Here is a 21,776-nt window from a genome sequence, read left to right as displayed (position 1 = left end):
TCCCTCTCACCTCCCCCCCCTCCCCCCGCCCCAGGCATTTCCCTGCATCTCCACCGGCGTGTTTGGTGAGTGGAGCGCGACGGGCGGGGGAGGGGGGGGGGGGGGCTTGGTTTAGAAGGGGGCGGAGCGGGACCTGGAAGTGGGTGGGCCCAGACGCGAGGAGGGGCCTGGGAGGGCGTGAAAGGGGCGGGGCGGAGCCGGGTAGGTGGAGTCGGGCGGGTCCCGGGGCGTGGAGGGGGCGGGCCAGAGCCCAGACTCACTCCCGCCCCGCCGGGTCCCCAGGCTACCCCAGTGAGGCGGCGGCGGAAATCGTGTTGGCCGCGCTGCGCGAGTGGCTGGAGCAACACAAGGACAAGGTGAGTCCTGGGCCCAGTCGAAGGGACAAGATGGGGGGGGGGGGAAGGGGTGGCAGGACCGCACCAGCCCTCTCTGCGTCCCCGCCCCTTCCCTCGAGACCACTTTGCTCTCCTGCCCATCCAGCAAGGGTGGTGGAGTGCACACCATGAACCCCTTCCCTGAAGGGTGCAACCTGAGCTCCAAACTCAGGGTCGGTGCCCCGTCCCCCCCACGAAAAAAGCAGGTGAAAACCTGTAGAGGTGGGGGCAGTGATAACACAGGGGAGCCGCGGTGTGGGTGCCGGCCACCCCCACCCCGGGCTGAGCAGGTCCCGGCACAGGTGGACCGGCTGATCATCTGTGTGTTCCTGGAGAAGGACGAAAGCATCTACATGCAACGGCTTCCCCACTACTTCCCTGTGGGTACGTACCCCTTGGCACCTGGGTCAGCCCTCACCCCTGCCCCTGCCCCTCCCCCTCAAGAGCAGGCTCTCACTGTCCTCTGCCTTCCAGCCTGACGGCACCTGCCACCCACCCTGCCCAGGACTGGTAAGCAGGGTCTGGCCTGCCGTGTGCTGCCCACTAACCTGCCCACTAACACCAGGGCTCGCCGCCCCCCCCCCCCACTCCCTGCCCCTGCTCACCCCCACGCAGGAAAGCCACAAGGGGAGGCCCACAGCCTACACTCCCTCTAACTGCTCTGCTCTGCCCACAGACTCGCCTGGGCCTACCGGACCTCGCTCCCAGCTCTAAGAGGTCTCCGAAGCCTGCAGCCGGGCCCGGGACCCCCCCCCCCCCCCTTCTTCCCCTCAGCCCCCGGTGCCTGAGGAGCCTCCTAATAAAGACCACCCTTGTCACAGCTCCTACTGTCTGAGTGCTGGCTGGGGAAGGAGACGGCCCAGAGGCGTGGACAAGTGCTTCTGGCTTAACAGGGCTGGCGAGGGCGGGCGGGTGGAGGCACGGGCCGGACCGCAGAGGTGGGCAGCAGCACTTCACATTTATTGAGGGCCTGCCCCCAAGGAGCTCACAGCCTGGGGGCCAAGACCCCATGTGTGCTGGGGTGAGGGAAGAAGAGAGGTGAAGGCAGAAAGGAAGGCAATGCAGAGACACCGTGGCCCAAGCAGAGGGGGTGCAAAGCAGGCACAGGCAGGGGGAGGGGCGGGGGAGGAACGGTGGCCTGGCAAGCCCTGCCTAGACCTCGGGACCGTGGACCACACGCAGACTCGAAGGCTACCCTTCCCCCACCAGGTTGGCACCACCTGGGGGTACACTGGGGCGCCCCAGCTCCTCCACCTGCCCTGAGCCAGGCCCCATCACGTCAGCCCTCTCCACCCAGGACTGGACCATGCAGACCCCTGAGGGGAGGGCGGGCAGCTCAGGTCTGGGGCCCTGACCGGCACAGAAAGGTACAGTCAGGTCAGAGCCTACGAGGGAGCAGCTCGAAGCCTGGGTGATCCTCGGTCCCTGGGCAAGTCCCCAGGGAACTTCCAAGATTCTCATGGAAGCCCCCGGGCCAGCTAAGGAGGGAAGGGGGGTGGGTGCCAGAAGGGAAGGAAGCGGAACCCCAGTAACCAGGAGGGGTCCCCCAGAGGCCTAGCCCCCTCAAAACTGCTCCTGGTGGGGAGGCTTGGACACGGACAGGTGGAAGGTCGAGAAGAACCCACCTGGCGGGGGGGGAGGAGGGGGCAGCCAGACACATAGCAGCCAGGCGGGCAGCAGCAGAGCAGGGACACGCACACACGCGACTCACCACCAGCATCCCCTTTAATAAAATGCGGAAGGTCGTGTGACGGGGGGAGGAGGGGAGTGAAGTATGACCATTTACAACCACAAAAAACCTCTGTACATGTCTAGCGCCCGGCAGAGGGGAGGGCAGGCAGGGCAGTGGCAGGCCAGGGCCAGCCCTATTTGTAGAGGATGTCGTAGTGTCCAGGCCGGTAGAGAAGGTAGACCTTGGGCTCGGAGCCCTCGGGGAAGATGTGCGGGTTGGTGGTGCCGCCCTCGCCGCGGTCCATGTATTCCACCTGGATGGAGACGCTGAGGGCCTGGGCCAGCGCGATGATGTGAATGTGGTCACTCTCTTTGCACATGGGCTCCACCTCCTGCGGCACAGGGAGGGGGCCGGGCCCGGCTCTCACATCGCCCTCGCATACACACACGCCCACCCCCCCCCCCACCCCGGCCCTGGTGCCCCCACCCTGAGATAAGAGAGAAAGGGGAGGGACGGCACCTGCTGACAGAACTCCTTGACGGTCCGCCCACCCTCGATGAAGTGCTCGAAGAACTTGCTCTCGCGCTGCAGGTAGCCTGACGTGAGCAGCCGCAGGTACACCACCAGGTAGTCCGAGGTACTCTGGTCATTGAAGGAGGCCAGCAGGTCGGCTACTGAGGTCTGCTTCTCCACCTGCTCGATCAGGTCCATGAACTGCCACCCACAGGGCACAGAGGGCACAACGAAGGAGGAGGAGATGGGTCAACCCCGCCACGGCCAGGCCGCCCGACCTCCACCCCGGCCGAGAGGGCGACGGGGGCGGCTGGGCTCACCGTGTTGTGGAAATCCTCAATTGTGAACTCGGTGAAGCCCTGGGACACCAGGTCCTCTTTGCTCTTGGCAGACACGGCCTTAAACCTATGGGTGGGAGGGAAAGGGAGGCCAGCATGGGCTCCTCGGCCAGCAGAGAGGCCGGCGCAGAACCGGGGGAACCGGCCGACGCCGCCCCCCACCCCCAGCTCAGAAGACCAAAGCAAGAGCCCAGCCACTGTCTGGGCACCTCCCGCTCACCGAGAGCGGGCGGGAGCCCCGGGGGCCCTTCCTGGAGCCATCGCCCGCCTCCCGCGGCGCCCGAGTAGCCAGCGTCCTTACCGTTGCAATTCCTTGCTGTCATCCAGCAGCGCCTCCAAGTGGGAGAATCCAAAAGCTCGGTAGAAGCAGTTTCCATCAGGCCTGGTCTTGCGGATGTACGAGTACTTTTTGTGGAGGTCCTGGAAAGAGGCAGCCGCCACCCCCCCCGCCCAACCCCATGCCCATCAACATCAGGCCGGAACCAGAGTGGACCAGAGAACCACCCCCCCGCCCCCGGCCGCCCCCAACAGAGGTCACCCCACAGCGGGGATGACTAAGCTCCAAGGAACCATCTGCCATCCTCGGCTGCTGACCCAGCTTTGCCAGTCACCTAGAGACCCGCTGACTGGAACCCCCAAGGCCTCGGGAAACTGTGCCCTTATGGGCACACTGGCTGCACGGGTCACCCAAGTTGTCCCCAGCCACCAGGTATGCCACACTGCTGGGCTTGCAGGGCTGTCTGTGCAGAAAAACGGGCATATCAATCAGTCCTCGTCCAACACAGCTTTTCAGAGGATAGTCTTTCAAACCACGCCAAGAATCCAGGGCCAACAAATTAGGATGGGGGTGCAGCGCTGGGCTCCACACCAAGCACTCCCGCGGGAACCAGCGGCCCTCGTCTCCCTTTTTTTAATGTTTGTTTTTGAGAGAGAAAGACAGAGACAGAGTGTGAGTCGGGGAGGGGCAGAGAGAAAGGGAGACACAGAATCTGAAGCAGGCTCCAGGCTCTGAGCTGTCAGCGCAGAGCCCCACGTGGGGCTCGAACTCATGAACCGTGAGACCATGACCTGAGCCGAAGATGGATGCTTAACCGACTGAGCCACCCGGGCGCCCCAAGGCCTGGTCTCCTTCTAAACGCTACCCTGCCCTGTTCCATCTCCGGTTTCCTCCCCAAACGTGGTGGGATTTCCTGTCTGCCAAACCTCCCCACATGGGTGGCCCATCGGCACTGCCAGCAAGCAGGCCCCGGCCTAGTTCAGGCCTTCTCCGTTCTCCTCCACCCACTACCCCCTGCCCACCTTTCCAATGACCTTGCTTCCTTTCTGAGGACTTTCACCCAGAAGCCCTTAGCACCAACCAACACACCCGCCCGCGGCCTTCTCTCCTGATTCCCCGGAGGGTCTGGGGCTGCTACGAGGCCGCCCCTCTGGGCCACATCAGAGCCCTCGGGCTCAAGGCCAGCATTCCAGGAAGCCTCCCCCTCCTCCTGCATCCATCAGTTTTCCTCTCCCTCCTGGTCAGACTCGGCGGCATACAAACACCACAAGGCTAGTTCTTGCTTAAAGAACAAAACTCGTCTGCTTCACACGAACTCCTTCCCGGCTCCCACCCAACCTCTCCATTCTCCTTGAGAGCGAAGCTGCTCTGGAAGTTGTCTGCGCTCATCGCGTCCGCTTTTCTGCTACTAACTCTACCCAAGCAGCCTTTAGTCAAGGTCACACGTGCCTTTCCTAAGTCCGAGGGCCAAGCCCACTCCTCCCCAGACTGGCCCCTCAGCAGCATTCACCACAAGGGGGGGGGGGGGACGTCACCCACCGTGGGACACCCTCCACCCCGCGACACCACCTCCGGGCCCCCTCCTCCACACTTCACGCGGCTCGTATGCCCCAGCCTCGCCGTGTCCTCCTCCTCCCCTCACCCTGTGAAGGTCAGGGCCGCCACCAGACCACACGGCACCCTTCCTCAAGACACCATGTGCCACGAGAGGGGCACGCCACACACCTGTACACGGTACCTGCCACGGGAACGGCACAACCCCACTCGGGCCCGGGACCGCTTCCGCTCGTGAACTATACTCACGGTCTCTTGCCACTACTGGTCTTGGGAGTGACTGACTGGTTTTAAAATGTTTGTTTGTAAGTAATCTCTACACCCAGTGTGGGGCTTGAACTTACAACCTCCAGATCAGGAGTCAAGTGCTTTACCCACTGAGCCAGTCAGGTGCCCAAATGGAACTCTTCACTTGCCCCGTCTCTGTCCTCAACTCCCATTTGACTCCAAAATCAAACCGCCTCGTCTCCTCGTTCAGCCCGAGGGCGCATCCTGACCACTGACCACACCGCTCCCCCCAGTCCAATCCGACGCAGATCCAAAGGTTTGCTCCTCAATCTGCTGAGTCTCCTGGGCTTCTCACTGCTTCTCTCAGGCACCCCCCTCCTCCTGGCGCCTTTATTGCAAGAGCCTCCTCCCAGGTCTCCGGCTCCAGCAGCCGGAGCCGGAGTAACCAGAGAAACCTGCTAATACTCCTCCTCTCCCTGGCCACACGCCCCGGTCTCCCAGCCCCCACCTGCTCCCCAGCTCTGCTCCAGCCACACTGCCCCCTGCCCCAGCCTGCCCCACTCCGCCCAGGAGCCCAAAGCCTGTTCCCCGGCCGCTTCCAGTCTGTCACTCCAACACCCCCTTCTCAGCAAGGCCTGCACCACCTGCCCTCCAACTCCCTCTTCTCCTCTTCCTGCTTTACCTTGCTCCAGAGCACTGATGGCCTCTGACGCATACACCCGAGTTACCTCTGCCTTACTGTGTCTTCCCACAAGGACACGTAAGCTTCATGAGCGCAGGAACTTGTGGGGTGCAGTCATTACTCTACCGCCGGTACCTAAAACAGTGCCGGGCCCACAGCATGTGCTCAGAGACGGTAAATCACAGCACACGATGCACACAGAGGCCAAATCATGGCAGCTATTGGAAAAGCTACTAGAATCATTCTGAGCACCTGCCCTGTGCCAGGCCCTCCACTGAGGGCCAATGTCCGCTATCCTAAATCCTCATGGGGGCCCAATCCAAAAAGGAGCCAAGTCACCCAAGTCTGCTGGGGCTCTGCTGTCTAGGCTTAGGATCCTCCCCGGGGGGAGGCGGGCTCACGTACAGCACAGGGGCACTAAGGCAGAGATCCCGCAAAGACAGCACGCAGCGGCCACTCGAACGTTTGCTGAATGACTCAATAGGAACAATAACAGAGGCTCCAAGAAATTCCGTGCATTGCCCAAGACCACACAGCCAGAAATGAAGCCGGAACTTGAACCCAGGTCTGTCAGGCCCCAAAACCAGGACCTTCATCCCTCCAGAGTCCTCATAGGTACATCACACACACTCTGGGCAAGGAGTCAGAGTAGACCACAGGCCACACACGGCTGGATCTGGCCTGCAGGGGTGCTGTTTGGCCCACACATTTTAAATCTGAATTAGCTGCCTACTCTTAGAAGTCAGGAGATTTACATCAAAAGCATTATTTCCAGCTTGTCTTGGAAAAACAGATCCAGAAACAACGGAGTGACAGGCATGGACACTCCTATTTGCCCCAGGGGCTTCCGCTGCCTGCCGTGGGCTGATGCAGAACTGTTATGTCCGGGGTTTACCATCTACCCTGGCCACTGATATGGATAACCCCAAGGCTCCTCCTTTCAGGTGGAAGGTTCTAAGCATCTCCGATCGTGGGAGGCAAGGAAGGCTTTACTAAGCCCTCAGGCTCTGCCTACCGGACACTCATTTACACATACCCACTGAACTGACTCACAGAGAGAGCAAGCGGTTAAGGGTCTGACCTCGGGTTGTAAGTGATGCGGCTGGGTCTAGCTCGGGCCCATAGGTCTCTTCCCCCACTGCCGCCACCTGCCTCTCCACAAAGGTCCCAGGGGCTGCAGGACCCACCCCTGCCATAACCCCGCCTCTCCCATCTAACCCCGCCCCTCGGCCCCACAGGGAGCTGCAGGAGACCTCAGCCCCTACTCAGTCTGCACCAGCCCCCACAGGCATCATCTCCCCAATCTCACAACCATCCTGACTTCACAGAAAAGGACCCCCCAGCTCAGAGACGCTAAAGGACCTGCCGAGGATACAGCTGCTGTATGGCAGAGTCAGGATATGAATCAAGGTCTTAGGATTCCAGAGCCTGCACACTTGAGAACCAGCAGCCAGACAGCTCCCCTCCCCCAACACGCTACCCTCTCTGAGGCCAGGCCAGCAAGGAGCAGGTTTGAAGCAGGCCCCCAGGGCTTTTCCTGCCCCCTCAGCCAGGCTCCCACCTTGATCTTCTGTTGATAGATGTTGTCATCCTCAGCATACTCCTTGTATAAGACCGAAAGCTCCAGACGCTCCGAGACCAGAGGGTTCTGCACTGCAATCTGCAGGGGGGAGGAAATCCGTCATGCTCTGGCAGGTGGATGGAGTGACCCACACCTAACAGCCAGAACACCTAAATGAGGGGTGCTGGAGCGATTACCCGGTGGCACAATGTCCTCTCGCCCCTGCCACGGCCCCCCTCACCCCCCAGTAAAGACATCCGGTACCCAGCACAGCTTGGAGAGGAGGAGGCTTCCAAAGCAGAGATAAACAACAGGCCTCAGGCCCAGCCTATGCTTCCCCACAACGGGGCCACTGGCCACAGCCCCTCACCTCTTGCTGAATTCGGTCCTGCTGAGCCATGATGGCTTCATCATAAGCAAGACAGTTAACACCTGGAAGAAGGAAGAAAGCCAAGGATTACAGTGGGCCCCAGCTATCTCCACTCCAGGCAGCTGGGCCAATGACAAGAGCGGCCCAGGGAGAGCAGGCATGGAATCTGGAAGTGTGCATTTTACTTACACCCTGCTCTACCAACTGTGTGATCTTGGCAAAGTCCTTTCCCCTCCCAGCCCCTACTTTTCTCATCTTTAAAAAGGAGGGGGCTGAGGTGCGCTCCGCTCCCAGGCGTGTTCATCCAGCTCTGACATCCCCTTCCCCCCGCCTTCTAACGTCGATTCCCAGCTGCCTGAGAATGCTCTGGGGCCAGGCAGGGTCTCTTGGGGGAAGTGAGATGAGGAGGCAGGGTTCTGGGCTGGATGAGAGCTTCCCATAAGCCTGCATTTTACTCAGTCACACCCTTCCTCCTTCTGCTGTGCTGGGTATTCTTAATGCCCGTTTTACAGATAAAAAAAAAAAATAATAATAATAATGCAGACAGGTGAAATGATCTGCCCAAGGTCACAACTAGCAAAGACCTGGGCTCAAACCCAGGTATGTCTAATTCTGAAGCCTGAGCTCTTGATCATAATACCTCTCCTCGGCTACCTTCCGGTAGAGGCCTTTCCTCAACTATAAAAGGGGTCTAACACCACTTCCTTTCTCCCCTCTATTGAAATGTTAAGAGAAGGAGGTGGGATCTTGGAGGCGAACTGTTAAGTGTTCATCAGTGAATTGGCAGATCCACTTGTGGACCCCACCCTCCTCAGCCACTGGCCAGGAGCCAGGAGACCTGAAATCTGGTCCTGGCTGTTTCTTAACTTATGTGATCCCGAACAAGTATCTTCTGGGGGCCTGCATCTCCCAGCATTCAGTCTCTCAAGTGTCTGGTTAGAAGGTGTGTGTGCTGAATGACTTTTCAGGCCAATCCTTTTGAGCCAGAGCATCCCTGATCCTCAGCTGGGCCCGGACTAATCACCTACATCGGGACAGGGCTGTCCCACCCACCCCCAAGTGACCCACTCAGTCCCCAGGGCCTAACCATGGGTGGAAAGAGGGTGGCACCGGTTTTGAAAGGTCCAACTCCAGAGGTGTAGGAAAACAATGCCTAGGCAGGCGGAAAGGGGCTGCAAGGCCAGAAGAGGGGGCTCTACCAGAAACGAAGGCTGCAGGCCTCAGGGGCACACACCGCGGCCGCTCGCAACCCCTGACCGCCCGCAGCATCCCGAGCGGCCCGCCCAGTCCTTTGTGCTCCGCGGCCCGGCGTAACTCGACGCCCTCCCGGGCGCAGACTGCTCTGGAAAAGGCGGCGGGGGGGGGGGGGGGGGGGGGCAGGCTCCGGCCTAGGCCCCGGCCTGACTGCAGGGACTGGGACAGGAGGGATGGGGACCCGGGAGCCCCGCGGCCGGCGTGGAGGGGCTGGGGGCGGGGCGGGACGGCCCAGGCCCCGCCCCGGGTGCGCGCGATGGGAAAGAGCCGCGGGCCTGGGCCCGCCCCGCTCGCTCGCTCGCCGGCCAGCTCGCCCGGCTGTCCGGGGGTCGCGGCGGCGGCTCCTTCCATTGTGAGGGGGAGGGGAGGTGGCGGCGGCGGAAGAAGGGGCAGTCCGTGCGTTTCGCCCCCGGCCTCCGGCGGCCCCGCCCCCAGCCTCTGCGGGAACCGGCGACCTGGCATCGCCCGTGCTAGCCCGGGCCGGACGGCCTTCCCTTGCTCAGTACCTTCGGAGTCGCTGCCCAGCGGCTCCTGCTTCTGCTGCTGAGGTTCCTCCGCCGCCATCTTTAAACAGCGCCGCACTGTCGACCGCTTCCGGGTTAGCCGTTGCCCTCCTCCCGGAAGAGAGCCCCTCCTCGTGGCCCCTCCTTGGCAACGCCCCTAGCGACGGGATCCCCTCCGGCGGAGTCACCTGCGAGGCTCGCTGTCAGGTGTGGCGGCCGCCCCGCCCACCCACCACCATCTTCCCTATTCCCAAAGTTCCGGTGGTAAGAGGCTTCCCGGAGCCAATTCGGATTTCTTTTCACTGGAGTTTGAAGAGCGGATGGTGTTACTGAGATAAGTGGGAAGATGAAGTTAAAATCACTCCAGAATTCTTGGCAGCGATTGCAGTGAGGAGAACCTGGCCGAGGAGACGCAATCGTGCTCACATCCGAGCCCCAGCACATCACCGCTCGGTTCCACTGAGCCTCGCTTCTGACTTTGGTGTCCCGTTCCGGCAGGGAGTACATGTCCCTTTGGGTCAAGGCCAAAGTCTTGGGACCTAACTTTAGACTCTGTGCCTTTCTGGTTATGAGAAAAGCAGTCTTTTTTTTTTTTTTTTTTTTTTTTAAAGTTGGTAAAAATGGAAAACAGATTAGTAGTTGCCAGGGGCTGAGGGAGGGGGAGCGGAGGGAATTGGATGTGAGATCCTTGTGGAAATGGAGATGTTCTCTTTTTTTTTTTTTTAAGTTTATGTATTTTGAGACAGAGCTCGCGCAAGGAGGGGAGGGACAGAGAGGAAGAGAGAGAATCCCAAGCAGGCTCTGCTGTCAGCCCAGAGTCTGTTGCGGGACTTGATCCCACCAACCGTGAGATCATGACCTGAGCGGAAACAGAGGGCCAGATGCTTAGCCAACTGAACCACCCAGGAGGCACCCCTTAAGATTTTATTTGTAAGTAATCTCTCTACAACGTGGGGCTGAAATTCACAACCCCGAGATTAAAGAGTCGTTTGCTCCTCGGACTGAGACAGCCAGGCACCCCTGGAATGTCCTATATCTTGACTGTATGTGAACCCCTGGTTTATGCTGTACTATCATTTTGCAAGATTTATCAATGTAAAAGGTACATGGGATCTGTGTAGCCTATTAAAATTGCCTGTGAATTGTCCAAAAATAAAAAGCTTAAAAAGTGGCAAGGCTGGGGTGCCAGGCTGGTTCCATCAGTAGAGCACGTGACTTCTTGATTTTGGGGTGGTGAGTTTGCACCCCGTTTTGGGATAGAGAATTACTTAAAAAAAATTAAGCGGCAAGGCTTTGGATATTCAAGATGCTGTTGTTGAGGGAAGTTACAGCGTGTGGCTCAGTTTGCCAACTTTTCACTGTCGAGGGCCTTCTTCATTTCATGAGCTACCTCCTGTCCTGGGGTAGGTGCCCTTGGTGCCTGGGCTCACCACACAGCCCACGGTGGCCTTGTCACCGTGGCGTTGCTTCTAAGCTCAGGAAAGCAAAGGGTCCACCCTGTTTGGACCCACGCTTGCCAAAATGTTCATTCCTTTTCTCAGTGTTAACATTGAAATCTCTTCACTGGCAGTCAGATCTTCAGTTAGAAGCAGTATTCTTAAATGGAGAGCTAAGACCGTTGATGACATGATTTCTATCTGGCTTTTCAAAATCTTGAAAACTGCTATAAGACAACTTCAACTCTGTGCCCTCTTATTTTGGCCAGGGAGTCGATGAGGCATAAAGGGACACGGGGAGCTGGGTTCCGGACTAATGGTCAGGACAGGGAACACCGGATTTGGTAAATCCTCTCCTCTCCTCTGAAGAGTGAGAAGGAATCCCAGTGGTGAGCCTGTGCTGGGCCACAGCCAGGCTGCTAACACCAAGTAAATACCTCCCTCCTGGGGGATGTGGGCTTGAAAAACCAATGTACAGGGGCGCCTGGGTGGCTCAGTCGGTGGAATGTGAGACTCTTGATCCTGGGGTTGTGGGTTTGAGCCCCACGTTTTGTGTAGAGATTACTTAAAAATAAAATCTTTAGGAAAAAAAAAAAAAAAATTGGAAGGAAACAGCCAGACGGAGGCTTTGGCTCTTAACCTAGCCCAGGATGGTCAACTTTTGCCCAGTCTTCTCCATGCTGATTTATTTGGCAGTTAATAACTGTTTTCTTACCCTCACACCATCTCTTCTATTACTCTTACCATTTTAAAATGGGCTCTGATTCTCTATCCTAAGCATCTGAAGTCCAATTACATGTTTGCCAGGAAGTCACCAGCATAGCTCCAGGCGTTTATCTCCATCTCCCAATTTACCAAATCTGGAAATGTTCCAGTGCTGCTGGCCCTGACTGCCGGGTCTTGGATCGAGACACGTCATGTTCGCACTTGGGTTCGGACTGCTGTTAAATACAGTCACAAAGGTGACAAACGGCAGAGGACTTTATTTTCCATTGTACTGACAGGGCAGACGCCTCCTCCTAGTCCTGCCGGCACACCCCACGTCCATGTGTGAAGGAATCTGTCAGGTGGAGGGAGAAGAGACTCCATACCAGGACCCGGACTGAAAGCTCAGCCCCAGAGGGAGAGTTTCCGGAACAGCATGGAGGCTGTAGGGGGCCCCGTGGCTCCCAGGCCCACAACCCACTCTCACCTCTGGGGGCGGTGGGGGAGGCCACGTACAATGACCCAGCACAGGTCCTAGGACAGCCACAGTCCCCCAGGGAGGCCATGGCCAGGAGAAAGGCTTCAAGGTGGACCACAGATGAGGGGTCGGTAATCCCTCCCAAGGCGGGCTTGGGAGTCCGGCATCTGCCCAGATGGGAGGAGCTGGGGCGTGCCGGCCCCAAGAGAACCTCTAGAGCCGTTGCCACAGGAACCCATGATGGTCCACAGACAGTCCACTCCACGATCATGGTCTAGAGAGGCTCTGATGGTGCAGAGGGCAGACTGGTGAAGCCGAGCAGGGGTTACACGTTGGAAGCTGCTAGCTCAGTTGATACTTGCCTGCAGAGTCCAGGCCACCTAGAGCAGAAAGCAATTAGAGGGGGTGGTGATGGCCAACGGAGAGCCCCCCCACACACACACACACCAGACCCACAGTCCCCACCCTCCTCATTTGGGCACTGTCCTCCTGTAAATGGTTCACATTCCAATTCACTTCTGTCTGTTGAGGATCCGATCCACTGGAGCCAGCCCCTCCCATGTGAGCCTCATGGCACAGGGAGGACAATGCATTAGTCTCCTTGTTGCTGCCGTAACAAATCACCAATCTAGTGGCTTAAAACAACGCAAATGTAGAGTTTGACAGTTCTAGAGTCAGAAGTCTGGTATGGGTTTCACCAGACTAAAAGCAAGGTATCTGCAGGCTGTGTTCCCTTCTGGAAGCTCTGAGAATCTGCTGCGATTCATGCCGTTTGTTGGTGATTCAGCTCCTTGCAGCTGTAGGATTAAGGTCCTCGTGTTCTTGCTGGCTATAAACCGGGGGCCGTCCTCAGCTTCCAGAGGCCATGGCATTCCTTAATTCATGACCCACTATCTTCAAAGCCAGCAACAGTGGGGGAAGTCCTTCTCAGGTGGCATCTCTGAAATACCCATCACCTGCTTTTCCTGTCCACCCTAAGGAAACCTGTGATTACAGCGGGGAATCTCCCATCTCAACATGCTTCACTTTCATCACACCTGCCAAGTCCAGGCACGAGGGCCTGGACCTCTTTGAGGGGACGTTTTCCTGCCTTCCACGCCACCGTCATTTTACAATCATGAAAACTGAGACTGAGAGGCTAACTGACTTGACCAAGGTCAGGTAATAAATGACCAAGCCAGGTCTCAAACCCAGGCCTCCTGACTCTCAGTACTTTTCTTGACATTATAGCATCTACCGGGACTGCAGCCTCTCCCGACCCAGGTGCACTCCCGGGGCCAAACACACCTACTCCTCCAGACTCAGGATCCAACAGGCACCCACAGCAGGGACTCATAAAGTACTATTTGGAAGTACAAGAAGCCTTGTGTCTCTGGAGGGAATGGACCCAGAGCCCCAGTCTGGTTAAGAATGGGAGAGGGACACTGGATGGTGACCAGACTTCAGACCTAGTGGCCACACTGGGGACCAAGGGGAGGATGGGGTTCAAGCATGATTGCACCCTACACTCTCTCGTCCACCCCCACGTATGCCGTGGGACCGAGCAAGCTGGGGGAGAGCAAGAGCCAGAGTTGCTGATGGGCTTGCTAAGGGCCTTCTCAGACTTGGGGGCCCTAAAGGACTTGCCCATAACCACTGGTTTCCCATCAACTTGAGCAGTGGCTGGAGATGCACAGCTTTGGGCTGGAGTTGTCCTTCTGGGACAAGGGGACCACTGTGGCCCTCTAGGCTCCAGGGGCACAAAAATGGGGGACACCCAATAAAAACTCTTGTCAGGGCAGTGGTGTCATCTTCGAAACTCCAGACCATTCTCTTCTGGGGTCATGTTCTTGCTTCACAGCAGCTCCAAGGCCTGATCTGTGCCCACCGGAAACCTGAGCCAACCAAGAGCCAAGTAGCTCAGAGCCCTCTGCTCGGGAAGTGTGAACAGCAGAGCCTCTCAGAGTGAGGCGCAAGACAGGAGCGACCCTGTTGTTTGGGAGGATGCAGCCAAGAGGTCCCTCCCTGCCAGAGACAAGGGCTCTCGAGGTACCAGCAGGTGACTGGTGGATGCCCCTTGCTCAGCCGACCCAGCCTGGCCCTTCGGATCCTACATGGGCTCTCCCCCTCCCCTGGCCAACAGCCCAATCTGCACAACCTCCCGGCACTCTCGGCCCCGTCCCTTGAGGCCCAGACATAAAGGCTGGTTTGTGTGGCAGGAAAGCCTGGCAGGAGGCAGACAACGAAGTCCGTACCCCTCAGGGAAGGAGTCACAGGCAGGAAATGGACCTACCACGCTATCCAGTGTGGAGCACTTTAATGCATCATCCCACCTGCGGAGGTACCCCCCCAGCACCCCTCCCCCACCCCCGCAGGAAGCATCCCTGAGGAAGGGCCCTGGGATTGGAGGAGCAGCAAATTCTCCAGGCCAAGAAAGGCAGGAGACAGGGAAAGAGGCAGGCAGCACAAGGAAGGCGGCCAGTCCATAGGCATTTCCGGATAGAAGACTTTTAGTCCCACTGCCCTGGGGCTGACAAGAAAGAGATAAAGCGCCCACCTTGCGACTGGGAAGAACTAAGAAGCTCCTGAGAAACAGTGGGAGCCCACAGCCGAGGAGCGAGGGGAAGCCTGCACCCACAGTGAGGGCTTCCGGCTGCAGAGCTGGACCCAGCGAGAAAGACAGAACACGGACACCCATGCACGGCGCAGCCCCGAGCTTGGCACGACCGGGGAGCCAGACGGGAGGAGCAAGGAAAGGTTGCCCAAGGACGACAGGATTTGTTTTCCCAGGAAGCCAGAAAACGCTGAAACACAGGAAAGCACGCAGGGGAAGCTCCCTCCACCTCCAGGCGGCAAGAACAGCAGGGCACGCATAACCCACCACAGGACAGTCAGCCAGCAGGGACATGCGGCTGGCCAGGCCGCCTTCGCCACACGCCCGCCCAACACCATCCTCCGCTCAAGTACAGAGGCAGCAGCCCGGGCCAAAGACACGATGCGTTTCTGAAGCAAGGTTTAAATACACTTTATTGTTACAAGGAGGGCCCTACCGAGCAGGGCCTTATACACTAACATATGTGGTCCCAGGGTGTCACCGCGGAGAAATCGAGAGGTCATGATTGCAGAAGAGGTCGCTGTAATTGAAGGACATGATCCAGGGAAGGCTGGCCAGGAATGCAGCAGACCTGATCAGGAGAGGCCAGGGGTGGTCAGGTCACAGGGTGAGGGACAGGCCAGCCCCCTTCACTCCCGCTTCTTGTAGCTCTCCAGATGTGACAGGACCCAGCCCGACGGCAGGAGGAAACACAGGAAGCAGGAGGTGAGCCCGATGGCGACTTCCTACAGACCACAAGAAAGAAGGAACCCGCAGAGTAAGAATTCCCCTAGGCTTACCAGGCAGCAGAAAGCCCCTTTCAAGGAGTCGGGATTCAGGCTTCAGAGGAGGGGCATAGCAGATCCAAGGCCCGCTCTAGGCCTTGAGGTGAAGGGTCAGATATGGGAGTGGGGCCAGCCTGTGTTAGGATCCATAGAGAAATCCACCACAAGATGATAAAGCAAAGGGACAGGAACAAAGAGTTAAACCTGTTTGATCTATTGGGATCCAGGAACCATGCATAGGCTGATAACCCTAAAAATGCACCTCTCCTTCTTTGCCTTTAAAAACCCCTCTCCTCAGGGTGCCAGGCTGGCTCAGTCAGTAGATCACGCGGCCCTTGATCTCAGGACTGCGAGTTGGGGCCCCACTCTGGGTGTAGAGCTTACTTAAAATCTTAAAAACATCTCTCTTCCCTTCTCCTTTCCAGGACTGCTATTCAACCTCAAAGGCCAGGGATAAAAGACTTTTTGCACAGCCACCTCCACATTCCCTACTGCAGTAAAGATCACAGCACAACTTGGGAGTCAGACTTGAGTTCAAATTCCTTCTTTGCCACTGAAGGTTTGACTTTTGACAAGTGGATACGGTGCTCCTAAATTTCAGTTCCCTCCACCACGAAACCGAGATGATGGTCATTTCTTCTCAGGGTCACCGGGACCAGCGCAGCAGTCTGGGCGGTGTCTGGCAGGCAGTGGGCACTCGGCAGGTGCCAGCTGCAACTATTATCACTATTATTTCCTTAATCGCAGCTGCCCATCAGGCTCTGCTCCTAACTGGGGCCCAATAGCCTGGATTCTGAAGACTCGCATTCGAGGCCGAGTTCTGCCGCTGAGGCAAATGCATTAAAGCGCCACACAGGTGAGAGTCGTTAAGGGTTAAACTCCCACATTTCTGGAAATGACAAAGACCCACCTTCCCTAATCATTAACAGTGGTAACAACCATTATCGCCGCTGACAGTCGTTACGCAACCCCCATGAGCCGATGAGTAAACAGGTTCAGAGAGGACTAAGGGCTCGAGGCTGCACCGCACGTAAACGACAGAAATATGCTGAATCGAGCGAGATTTGGTGTTGAATGAGCCCCAACTGTCGCCCGGGTACTGTCCCTCTCATTCGCGCCCTCCAGACACCCCCAAACCACTGCTGCTCCCTGCTAGGCTGCGGGCCGCGAGGTGCAGGGCACTCTCAGGGCCGCCGAGGGGCAGCACGCCAGACCGGCCATCCCCGAACTCGCCGCGGGACCCCCAGTCTGGCTCGCGGCACCTCCCGTGCCTTTCCCGGCCCCCTCCTCACCATGGTCCCGAGCTGCTCCTGCGGAGGCTTGGAATGGATCTGAGCACGCTGCACCGGGAGCCGCCGGGTTAGGCCTGTCAGGCCCCTCAGCAGCAGCGGGGTCAGTACAGACATGACCGCAAGGAATGACTGCAGACAGTGGCCAACAGTAGCCCAAGGTCGGGAAGTCAAAATGGCGGCGGAGGCCGGAAGTTCCGGCTCTGGGGAGGCCGGGAAAGGGCGTCCCGGAAGCTTCCCGGTAATGACGCAGGGACACACCTCCCACCTGCCCCCGTCAGTTTTTGGCGCGCTCCTCGAAAGAGCCAATCGACGCCATCCTACCGCCAATGGGCGGAGCATGGAGGGGCGTTCCTTTCAGTTATGCCCCACCTCCAGTGCGGCCTATCTTCTTGAGTGACACCTAAAGCCACCCAATCATATAAGCCAGAAACGAGGCGGCATTCTTGACTCCTCCCTTCATTCATACTCTTTAAAAAAAAAATCTCTCTATTCAGAATCCTTCTCCGCCAGGCTTCCATTGTTTCTGGCCGGAACGCCTGACACTAACCTTGTAATTGAACTCGACTCATTACTATTGCCCTCTCCAATTTCAGTCTCCACGCAGTGGCAGCTGGCCTTTCATCCTCTCTTCCTTTCTTCTTTCCTTCCTGGCTCCCTCCCTTCTTCCCTTCTTTTTTAAACATAAATCTAACCAATCCGTGTAACCCACTTAAAAAGCTTTCAGTGGCTCCCGACTGCTTACTAGACAAAACCCTAATTCCTGGATATCAAACTCCAGCCTCATTTCTACTTCACACCCTTCTTGCTTTCTGATCCTCCCCACTCCCAAGCCTTTTGCTTCTTTGTATCTTATGTTCTACTTAGGACACTTTTCAACTCTCACCTAGCCTTCCTTTTTCACGACACCAACTCCGACCTCCAGACCTCCACTTGCTGACACAGTTTACTTTATTCCACAGTCATTGGCCCCTACCGTTCCAGACAAGGTGGACAAGGACTCCTTTATCACAGAACTGACATTCCAGAGGGGAGAAACGGACAATGAACAAGCACACAATGAGAAGCTATCAAAAGTGCTATGATGTGACAGGAAGTGACAAGGTAGCACTGCATCAGGAAGTCTGTGCCACCTTTGTGTCCAGCAGCCCGTTTAGCACTACCCGCAGGGTCAGTCTCTATCCCTAGATTGGGGGCCACCTGAGGGCAGAGCATGTGTCTGGTTCACTACTGTCTCCAAAGAACCTGGCACACATCACTTAGAAAACGTTTAGGAACTGCAGGAGACTGAACAGTATTCAAGCGAAAGTGGGGTGAGGGGCCAGCCACAGAGCCAGGCCTTAACTCCAACAATCTCATTCCATCTTCACAACGATGGCATGAGGGATTTGCTATTATTTCAAAGTCTTTTTTTTTTTTTTTTTTTTTTTTTTTTTTTTTTTTTTTTTACAAATGAGGAAATAAGCCTAGAGAGCGGATCTGCTCAAGGTAATGCAGCTACCAGGCGGCCTAGCCAGGATTCCAGGGCAGGTCTATCTGCTCCAAAACCCACATTTTTAACTGTCACACAAGCTACCACAGAGGGAGTTTCCAGAAGTTCCAGTTTGGACGTCATCGTGGCCAGGAGCATCAAAGACTGTGGCAGAGGGTGGGGGGTGGGGTAGGGTGAGATGGCAAGATGAGGTAGGGAAGCTGAAGGAACTCCATTTTACTTTATTTTTGTATTTTTTGCAAGGGACTCCATTTTAGAATGGCTCTGTCAGGGGCTCCTGGCTGGCTTGGTCAGTGGGGCAAGCGACTCTTGATTTCATGGTTGTGAGTTCAAGCCCCACGTTGGGTGTAGAGTTTACTATATATATATATATATATATATATATATATATATATATATGCACACCACACACACATAGAACATGTATAAATAAAATATATATAATAGAATATGAATTTATATATATTATACATATATACGTATATTATATAGAGATATATAAATGACTCTGTCTCAGCTGTTTTTCTGCTAGACCCCATTTCTGAATAAGCCAAAGAAGCAATGTTCCCACTTGAAGGGACAAGCAACTTAATCATCCTCTGAGTTGTGTCCTAGGTCCCAAACACCTGATAACACTTAGGAGCCAGATCCCAAACATGTTCCAGGACATTAGCTTCAAGCAAACCTTGGCTGACACTGGCATCAATACTCTTATCTTCAATAATTTATGGAACAGCATCTATTGTTCATCTGACACTAGCCTTTCATCAGACCCTCCCCTGGATTCCCGAAGGAACACGCACCCTAGACCCCTTTCCAATATAAATCCCTAATCCCATCAACACCGAGACTCAGTCTCCTTTCCTTTCCAAGTTTCCCAGACACTCCGTCTGCTAGTCTCTATCACTTACACTATTCAGTAAACTGATCACAGTTTTTCTGGCTTGTGTTTGATTTTGTTTTGTTTTTTAAATGTTTATTTATTTTTGAGAGAAAGAGACAGAGTGTGAGTGAGGGACGAAAAGAGAGAGGGAGGGAGATACAGAATCTAAAGCAGGCTCTAGGCTCTGAGCTGTCAGCACAGAGCCCGACGTGGGATTCAAACCTGGGACCGGCGAGATCATGACCTAGGCCGAAGTCAGACACTTAAACCGCTGAGCCACCCAGGCACCCCTGGCTTATGTTTGATTTCTATCCTGTGTGAAGCCAAGGACCCTCTTGGCTGGTCATGTGGGACTACCCCCCTGTCCCCCCACCCAGCTACCCGGCCCTTCTCCCTCACCCTGCCCTGGCCTTGGCAAACAGCCCAGAACAGAGGCTTCTAAACTTCCCCTCCCACTCCCATCCCAAGAGTCACAGCCTAGGGGCATTAGACACTAGTGGCTGTCTGCCACTGGGAGAAGGGGCAGGGACCTCCCTGCTACCCTACTGGCTTTGTCAGGCCTTTGTCCTATGAACAAAATAATAATGCCCAGATTAGAGCTCAGCCAGGCAAGAGGCCCAGAGAGATTTTAGGACCAGCGTTTCTGTGGTTCCCTAGGTTATTCCCTGGGGAACCACATGTTCATCTCCTTCACCACTGGCTGGAGGAAAAGGAATAAAGGTTGGCAGAGCAGTTCCATCTGTGTTCTGTTCCAGGGCTTTCCTCATAACCCTGGTGAGATGGCTTCTCTCAGAGAGAGAGGAAGGAGGAAAGAGGCAGGCGGAGCTTAAGTACTGCAACTGAGTCTACAAACCCCAGGGCAGCATTTGCACCTAGGCGGGTCTGCCTTTCGGATTAATGCCTCATTAATACCGACATCTCTGCTTTTGCCCCGGGCCCCCAGGGATCCTGCCCCCAAGCCAGGGACTGTCCTTCGACCAGAGCAGCAAACTCCTGTGGTGCATTTATCCAACAAAACACTATATAGTAAACAAACAAACTACAGCCACAGTATGGATGGCTCCCACAAACAATGTCGAGGAGAAGAGGCCAGGCATAGAGGAGTACAGACAAAGGGCAACAGCAGGCAGGGCCAAGCCCCCTGGGAGCAGATGTCAGGTAGTGAGGATCCTGGGGACAGATTAGGAAGAGGTGTACTGGGGCTCTTGGGGGAGGGGGGGTGCTGGTTACAAAAATGTGTTTGCTCTGTGATCATTCCATCATGAGTGGCTGTACATTCACAACTTATGTAAATTTCTGTAGGTCTGCTACACTTCAGTTAAAACAGTTCAAAACAGATAAGAAAAAAGCAAGGAAGACACATGCGTGATATGATCTTGGTTTTGTAAAACAAAGAAGTATCTAGAGAAATAGATATGCGTAGATAAAAGTCTGGGAAGACACACACATAGGCACTCAGACTGTTGGAAGTCTCTCTCTATATGGGGGGTGAAGCCTAGAGGTCCCAGCCTGGGTCCCAGCTCTGATCCTACGGCCGGAGCTGTTCACCCCCTACTTCCCCTTCCCTCAATGGGGCAGAATAGATCCCAAGCCTCGGGGACGGATAGAGGAGCTGGTCCCTACTACGGAGACCAGCTTCACAATCCAGGTCCCCAAGGGCCTGAGGGTCATATGTGGGCTGGGAAGATACCAGGTGTCCCATCTCAGAGCTGGCCTCCCAGCCCCACTGGCCAGACATGGGCTAGAGAAAGCCTGGTTATCCCCCACCCCAGGCCTGGCACTCTATTAAAGGTGCCAGCCTAACGCTGCTCTGTCCAAATTTGCAGCTTGTGAGGCCTAGGGAAGGGGCTGAACCTTGGCGCTGTAGTGCCAGGAGGTGTAAATCCCTCAGATTTACCCCCTCCCCCAACACACACACCTTCTGGAGGTTCACCACCTCCCCAAGCACCTAACACAGGGCTGGTAAGTACCTGAGCTAGAGGTCTCCATTCTCCCCACCTGGCCTAGACTCTCCTGCTGGGATGTTGACTGGGTGCTGGGCACTGAACCCAAGGGCTGGCAGAGGGGAAGGCTAGAGGGGGAAGGAGCCCACCCCAGGGTTCTCACTGAGGGCAGCTGTACTCTCTCTACAGGCCTGTATGTACTGTGTCCCTGGGGTGGGGGGAGCAGCAGAGGCCCTAGCAGTCTTGGGAAGGGTCCAGTGTCCAGAGGAGGAGGGTTCAAGAATCCAAAACTGACTCGCTGGGTTAAAGAATGGCTCTTTCCCTTGGGGCGCCTGGGCGGCTCAGTCGGTTGAGCATCCAACTTCGGCTCAGGTCATGATCTCACGGCCCGTGAGTTCGAGTCCCGCATCAGGCTTTGTGCTGACAGCTCGGAACCTGGAGCCTGCTTCGGATTCTGTGTCTCCCTCTCTCTCTGCCCCTAACCCACTCGCATTCTGTCTCTCTCTCAAAAATAAACAAACATGAAAAAAAAAATTAAAAAAAAAAAAGAATGGCTCTTTCCCTACCTTGGCCTCCCTGGTTTTGCTTCCCCATCTGCAAAATGGGGGCTTTCACACAAAGTCCAGTAGGAGAAAGAGGCAGGAGGGGCCGGCCTCACCAGAAGAAAAAGGCTGATTAGGAAACCTGAGCTGGCCCTGGTCCAGGCAGAGCAGTCACCAGGGCGCGTGTGGGCAGAGTCCCAGAAGGGCATCTGTTCTTCCTGGGGCACAGCTGTCAGCAGGCGCCAGACGTTCGAGAGCCCCCCCACCCCCACCCCTGCACAGCTTGGCAGGGGTGGGAGGGTGGGGAGGTAGAGCGACAAGGGGG

The 21,776-nt window shown here is 56.4% G+C and overlaps 3 protein-coding genes across 3 annotated transcripts in view; 1 reads left to right on the top strand and 2 right to left on the bottom strand.

Moving 5' to 3' along the window:
- The window catches only part of MACROD1 (mono-ADP ribosylhydrolase 1), a 143,924-nt gene extending 142,727 nt beyond the window's left edge, over window positions 1-1,197 (top strand). The window contains 4 exon segments of the mRNA XM_042904267.1: window positions 35-65; window positions 283-356; window positions 677-758; window positions 1,051-1,197. Of these exon segments, the coding sequence (XP_042760201.1) occupies window positions 35-65; window positions 283-356; window positions 677-758; window positions 1,051-1,088 (225 nt within the window). The 3' untranslated portion in view covers window positions 1,089-1,197.
- A 121-nt stretch (window positions 1,198-1,318) lies between these two features.
- OTUB1 (OTU deubiquitinase, ubiquitin aldehyde binding 1) lies at window positions 1,319-9,434 on the bottom strand. Its single transcript, XM_042905701.1, has 7 exons — window positions 9,330-9,434; window positions 7,570-7,631; window positions 7,200-7,298; window positions 3,199-3,317; window positions 2,880-2,964; window positions 2,566-2,760; window positions 1,319-2,437 (listed from the first exon to the last, which is right to left on the bottom strand). The coding sequence occupies exons 1-7, from the start codon at window positions 9,385-9,387 to the stop codon at window positions 2,240-2,242; spliced, it is 816 nt and encodes a 271-aa protein (XP_042761635.1). The 5' UTR covers window positions 9,388-9,434; the 3' UTR covers window positions 1,319-2,239.
- Window positions 9,435-14,933: 5,499 nt separating this feature from the next.
- On the bottom strand, window positions 14,934-16,792 carry LOC122199780 (cytochrome c oxidase subunit 8A, mitochondrial). Its single transcript, XM_042905121.1, has 2 exons — window positions 16,595-16,792; window positions 14,934-15,263 (listed from the first exon to the last, which is right to left on the bottom strand). Exons 1-2 carry the CDS (start codon window positions 16,706-16,708, stop codon window positions 15,168-15,170), a joined length of 210 nt encoding a protein of 69 aa, XP_042761055.1. The 5' UTR covers window positions 16,709-16,792; the 3' UTR covers window positions 14,934-15,167.
- Between the last annotated feature and the right edge of the window lie 4,984 nt (window positions 16,793-21,776).

The sequence above is a fragment of the Panthera leo genome, chromosome D1 (assembly GCF_018350215.1).
Source record: "Panthera leo isolate Ple1 chromosome D1, P.leo_Ple1_pat1.1, whole genome shotgun sequence".
Lineage (NCBI taxonomy): Eukaryota > Metazoa > Chordata > Mammalia > Carnivora > Felidae > Panthera > Panthera leo.
Note: the sequence above shows the minus strand (reverse complement) of the source record. Positions and strands in the feature narration are given on the sequence as shown.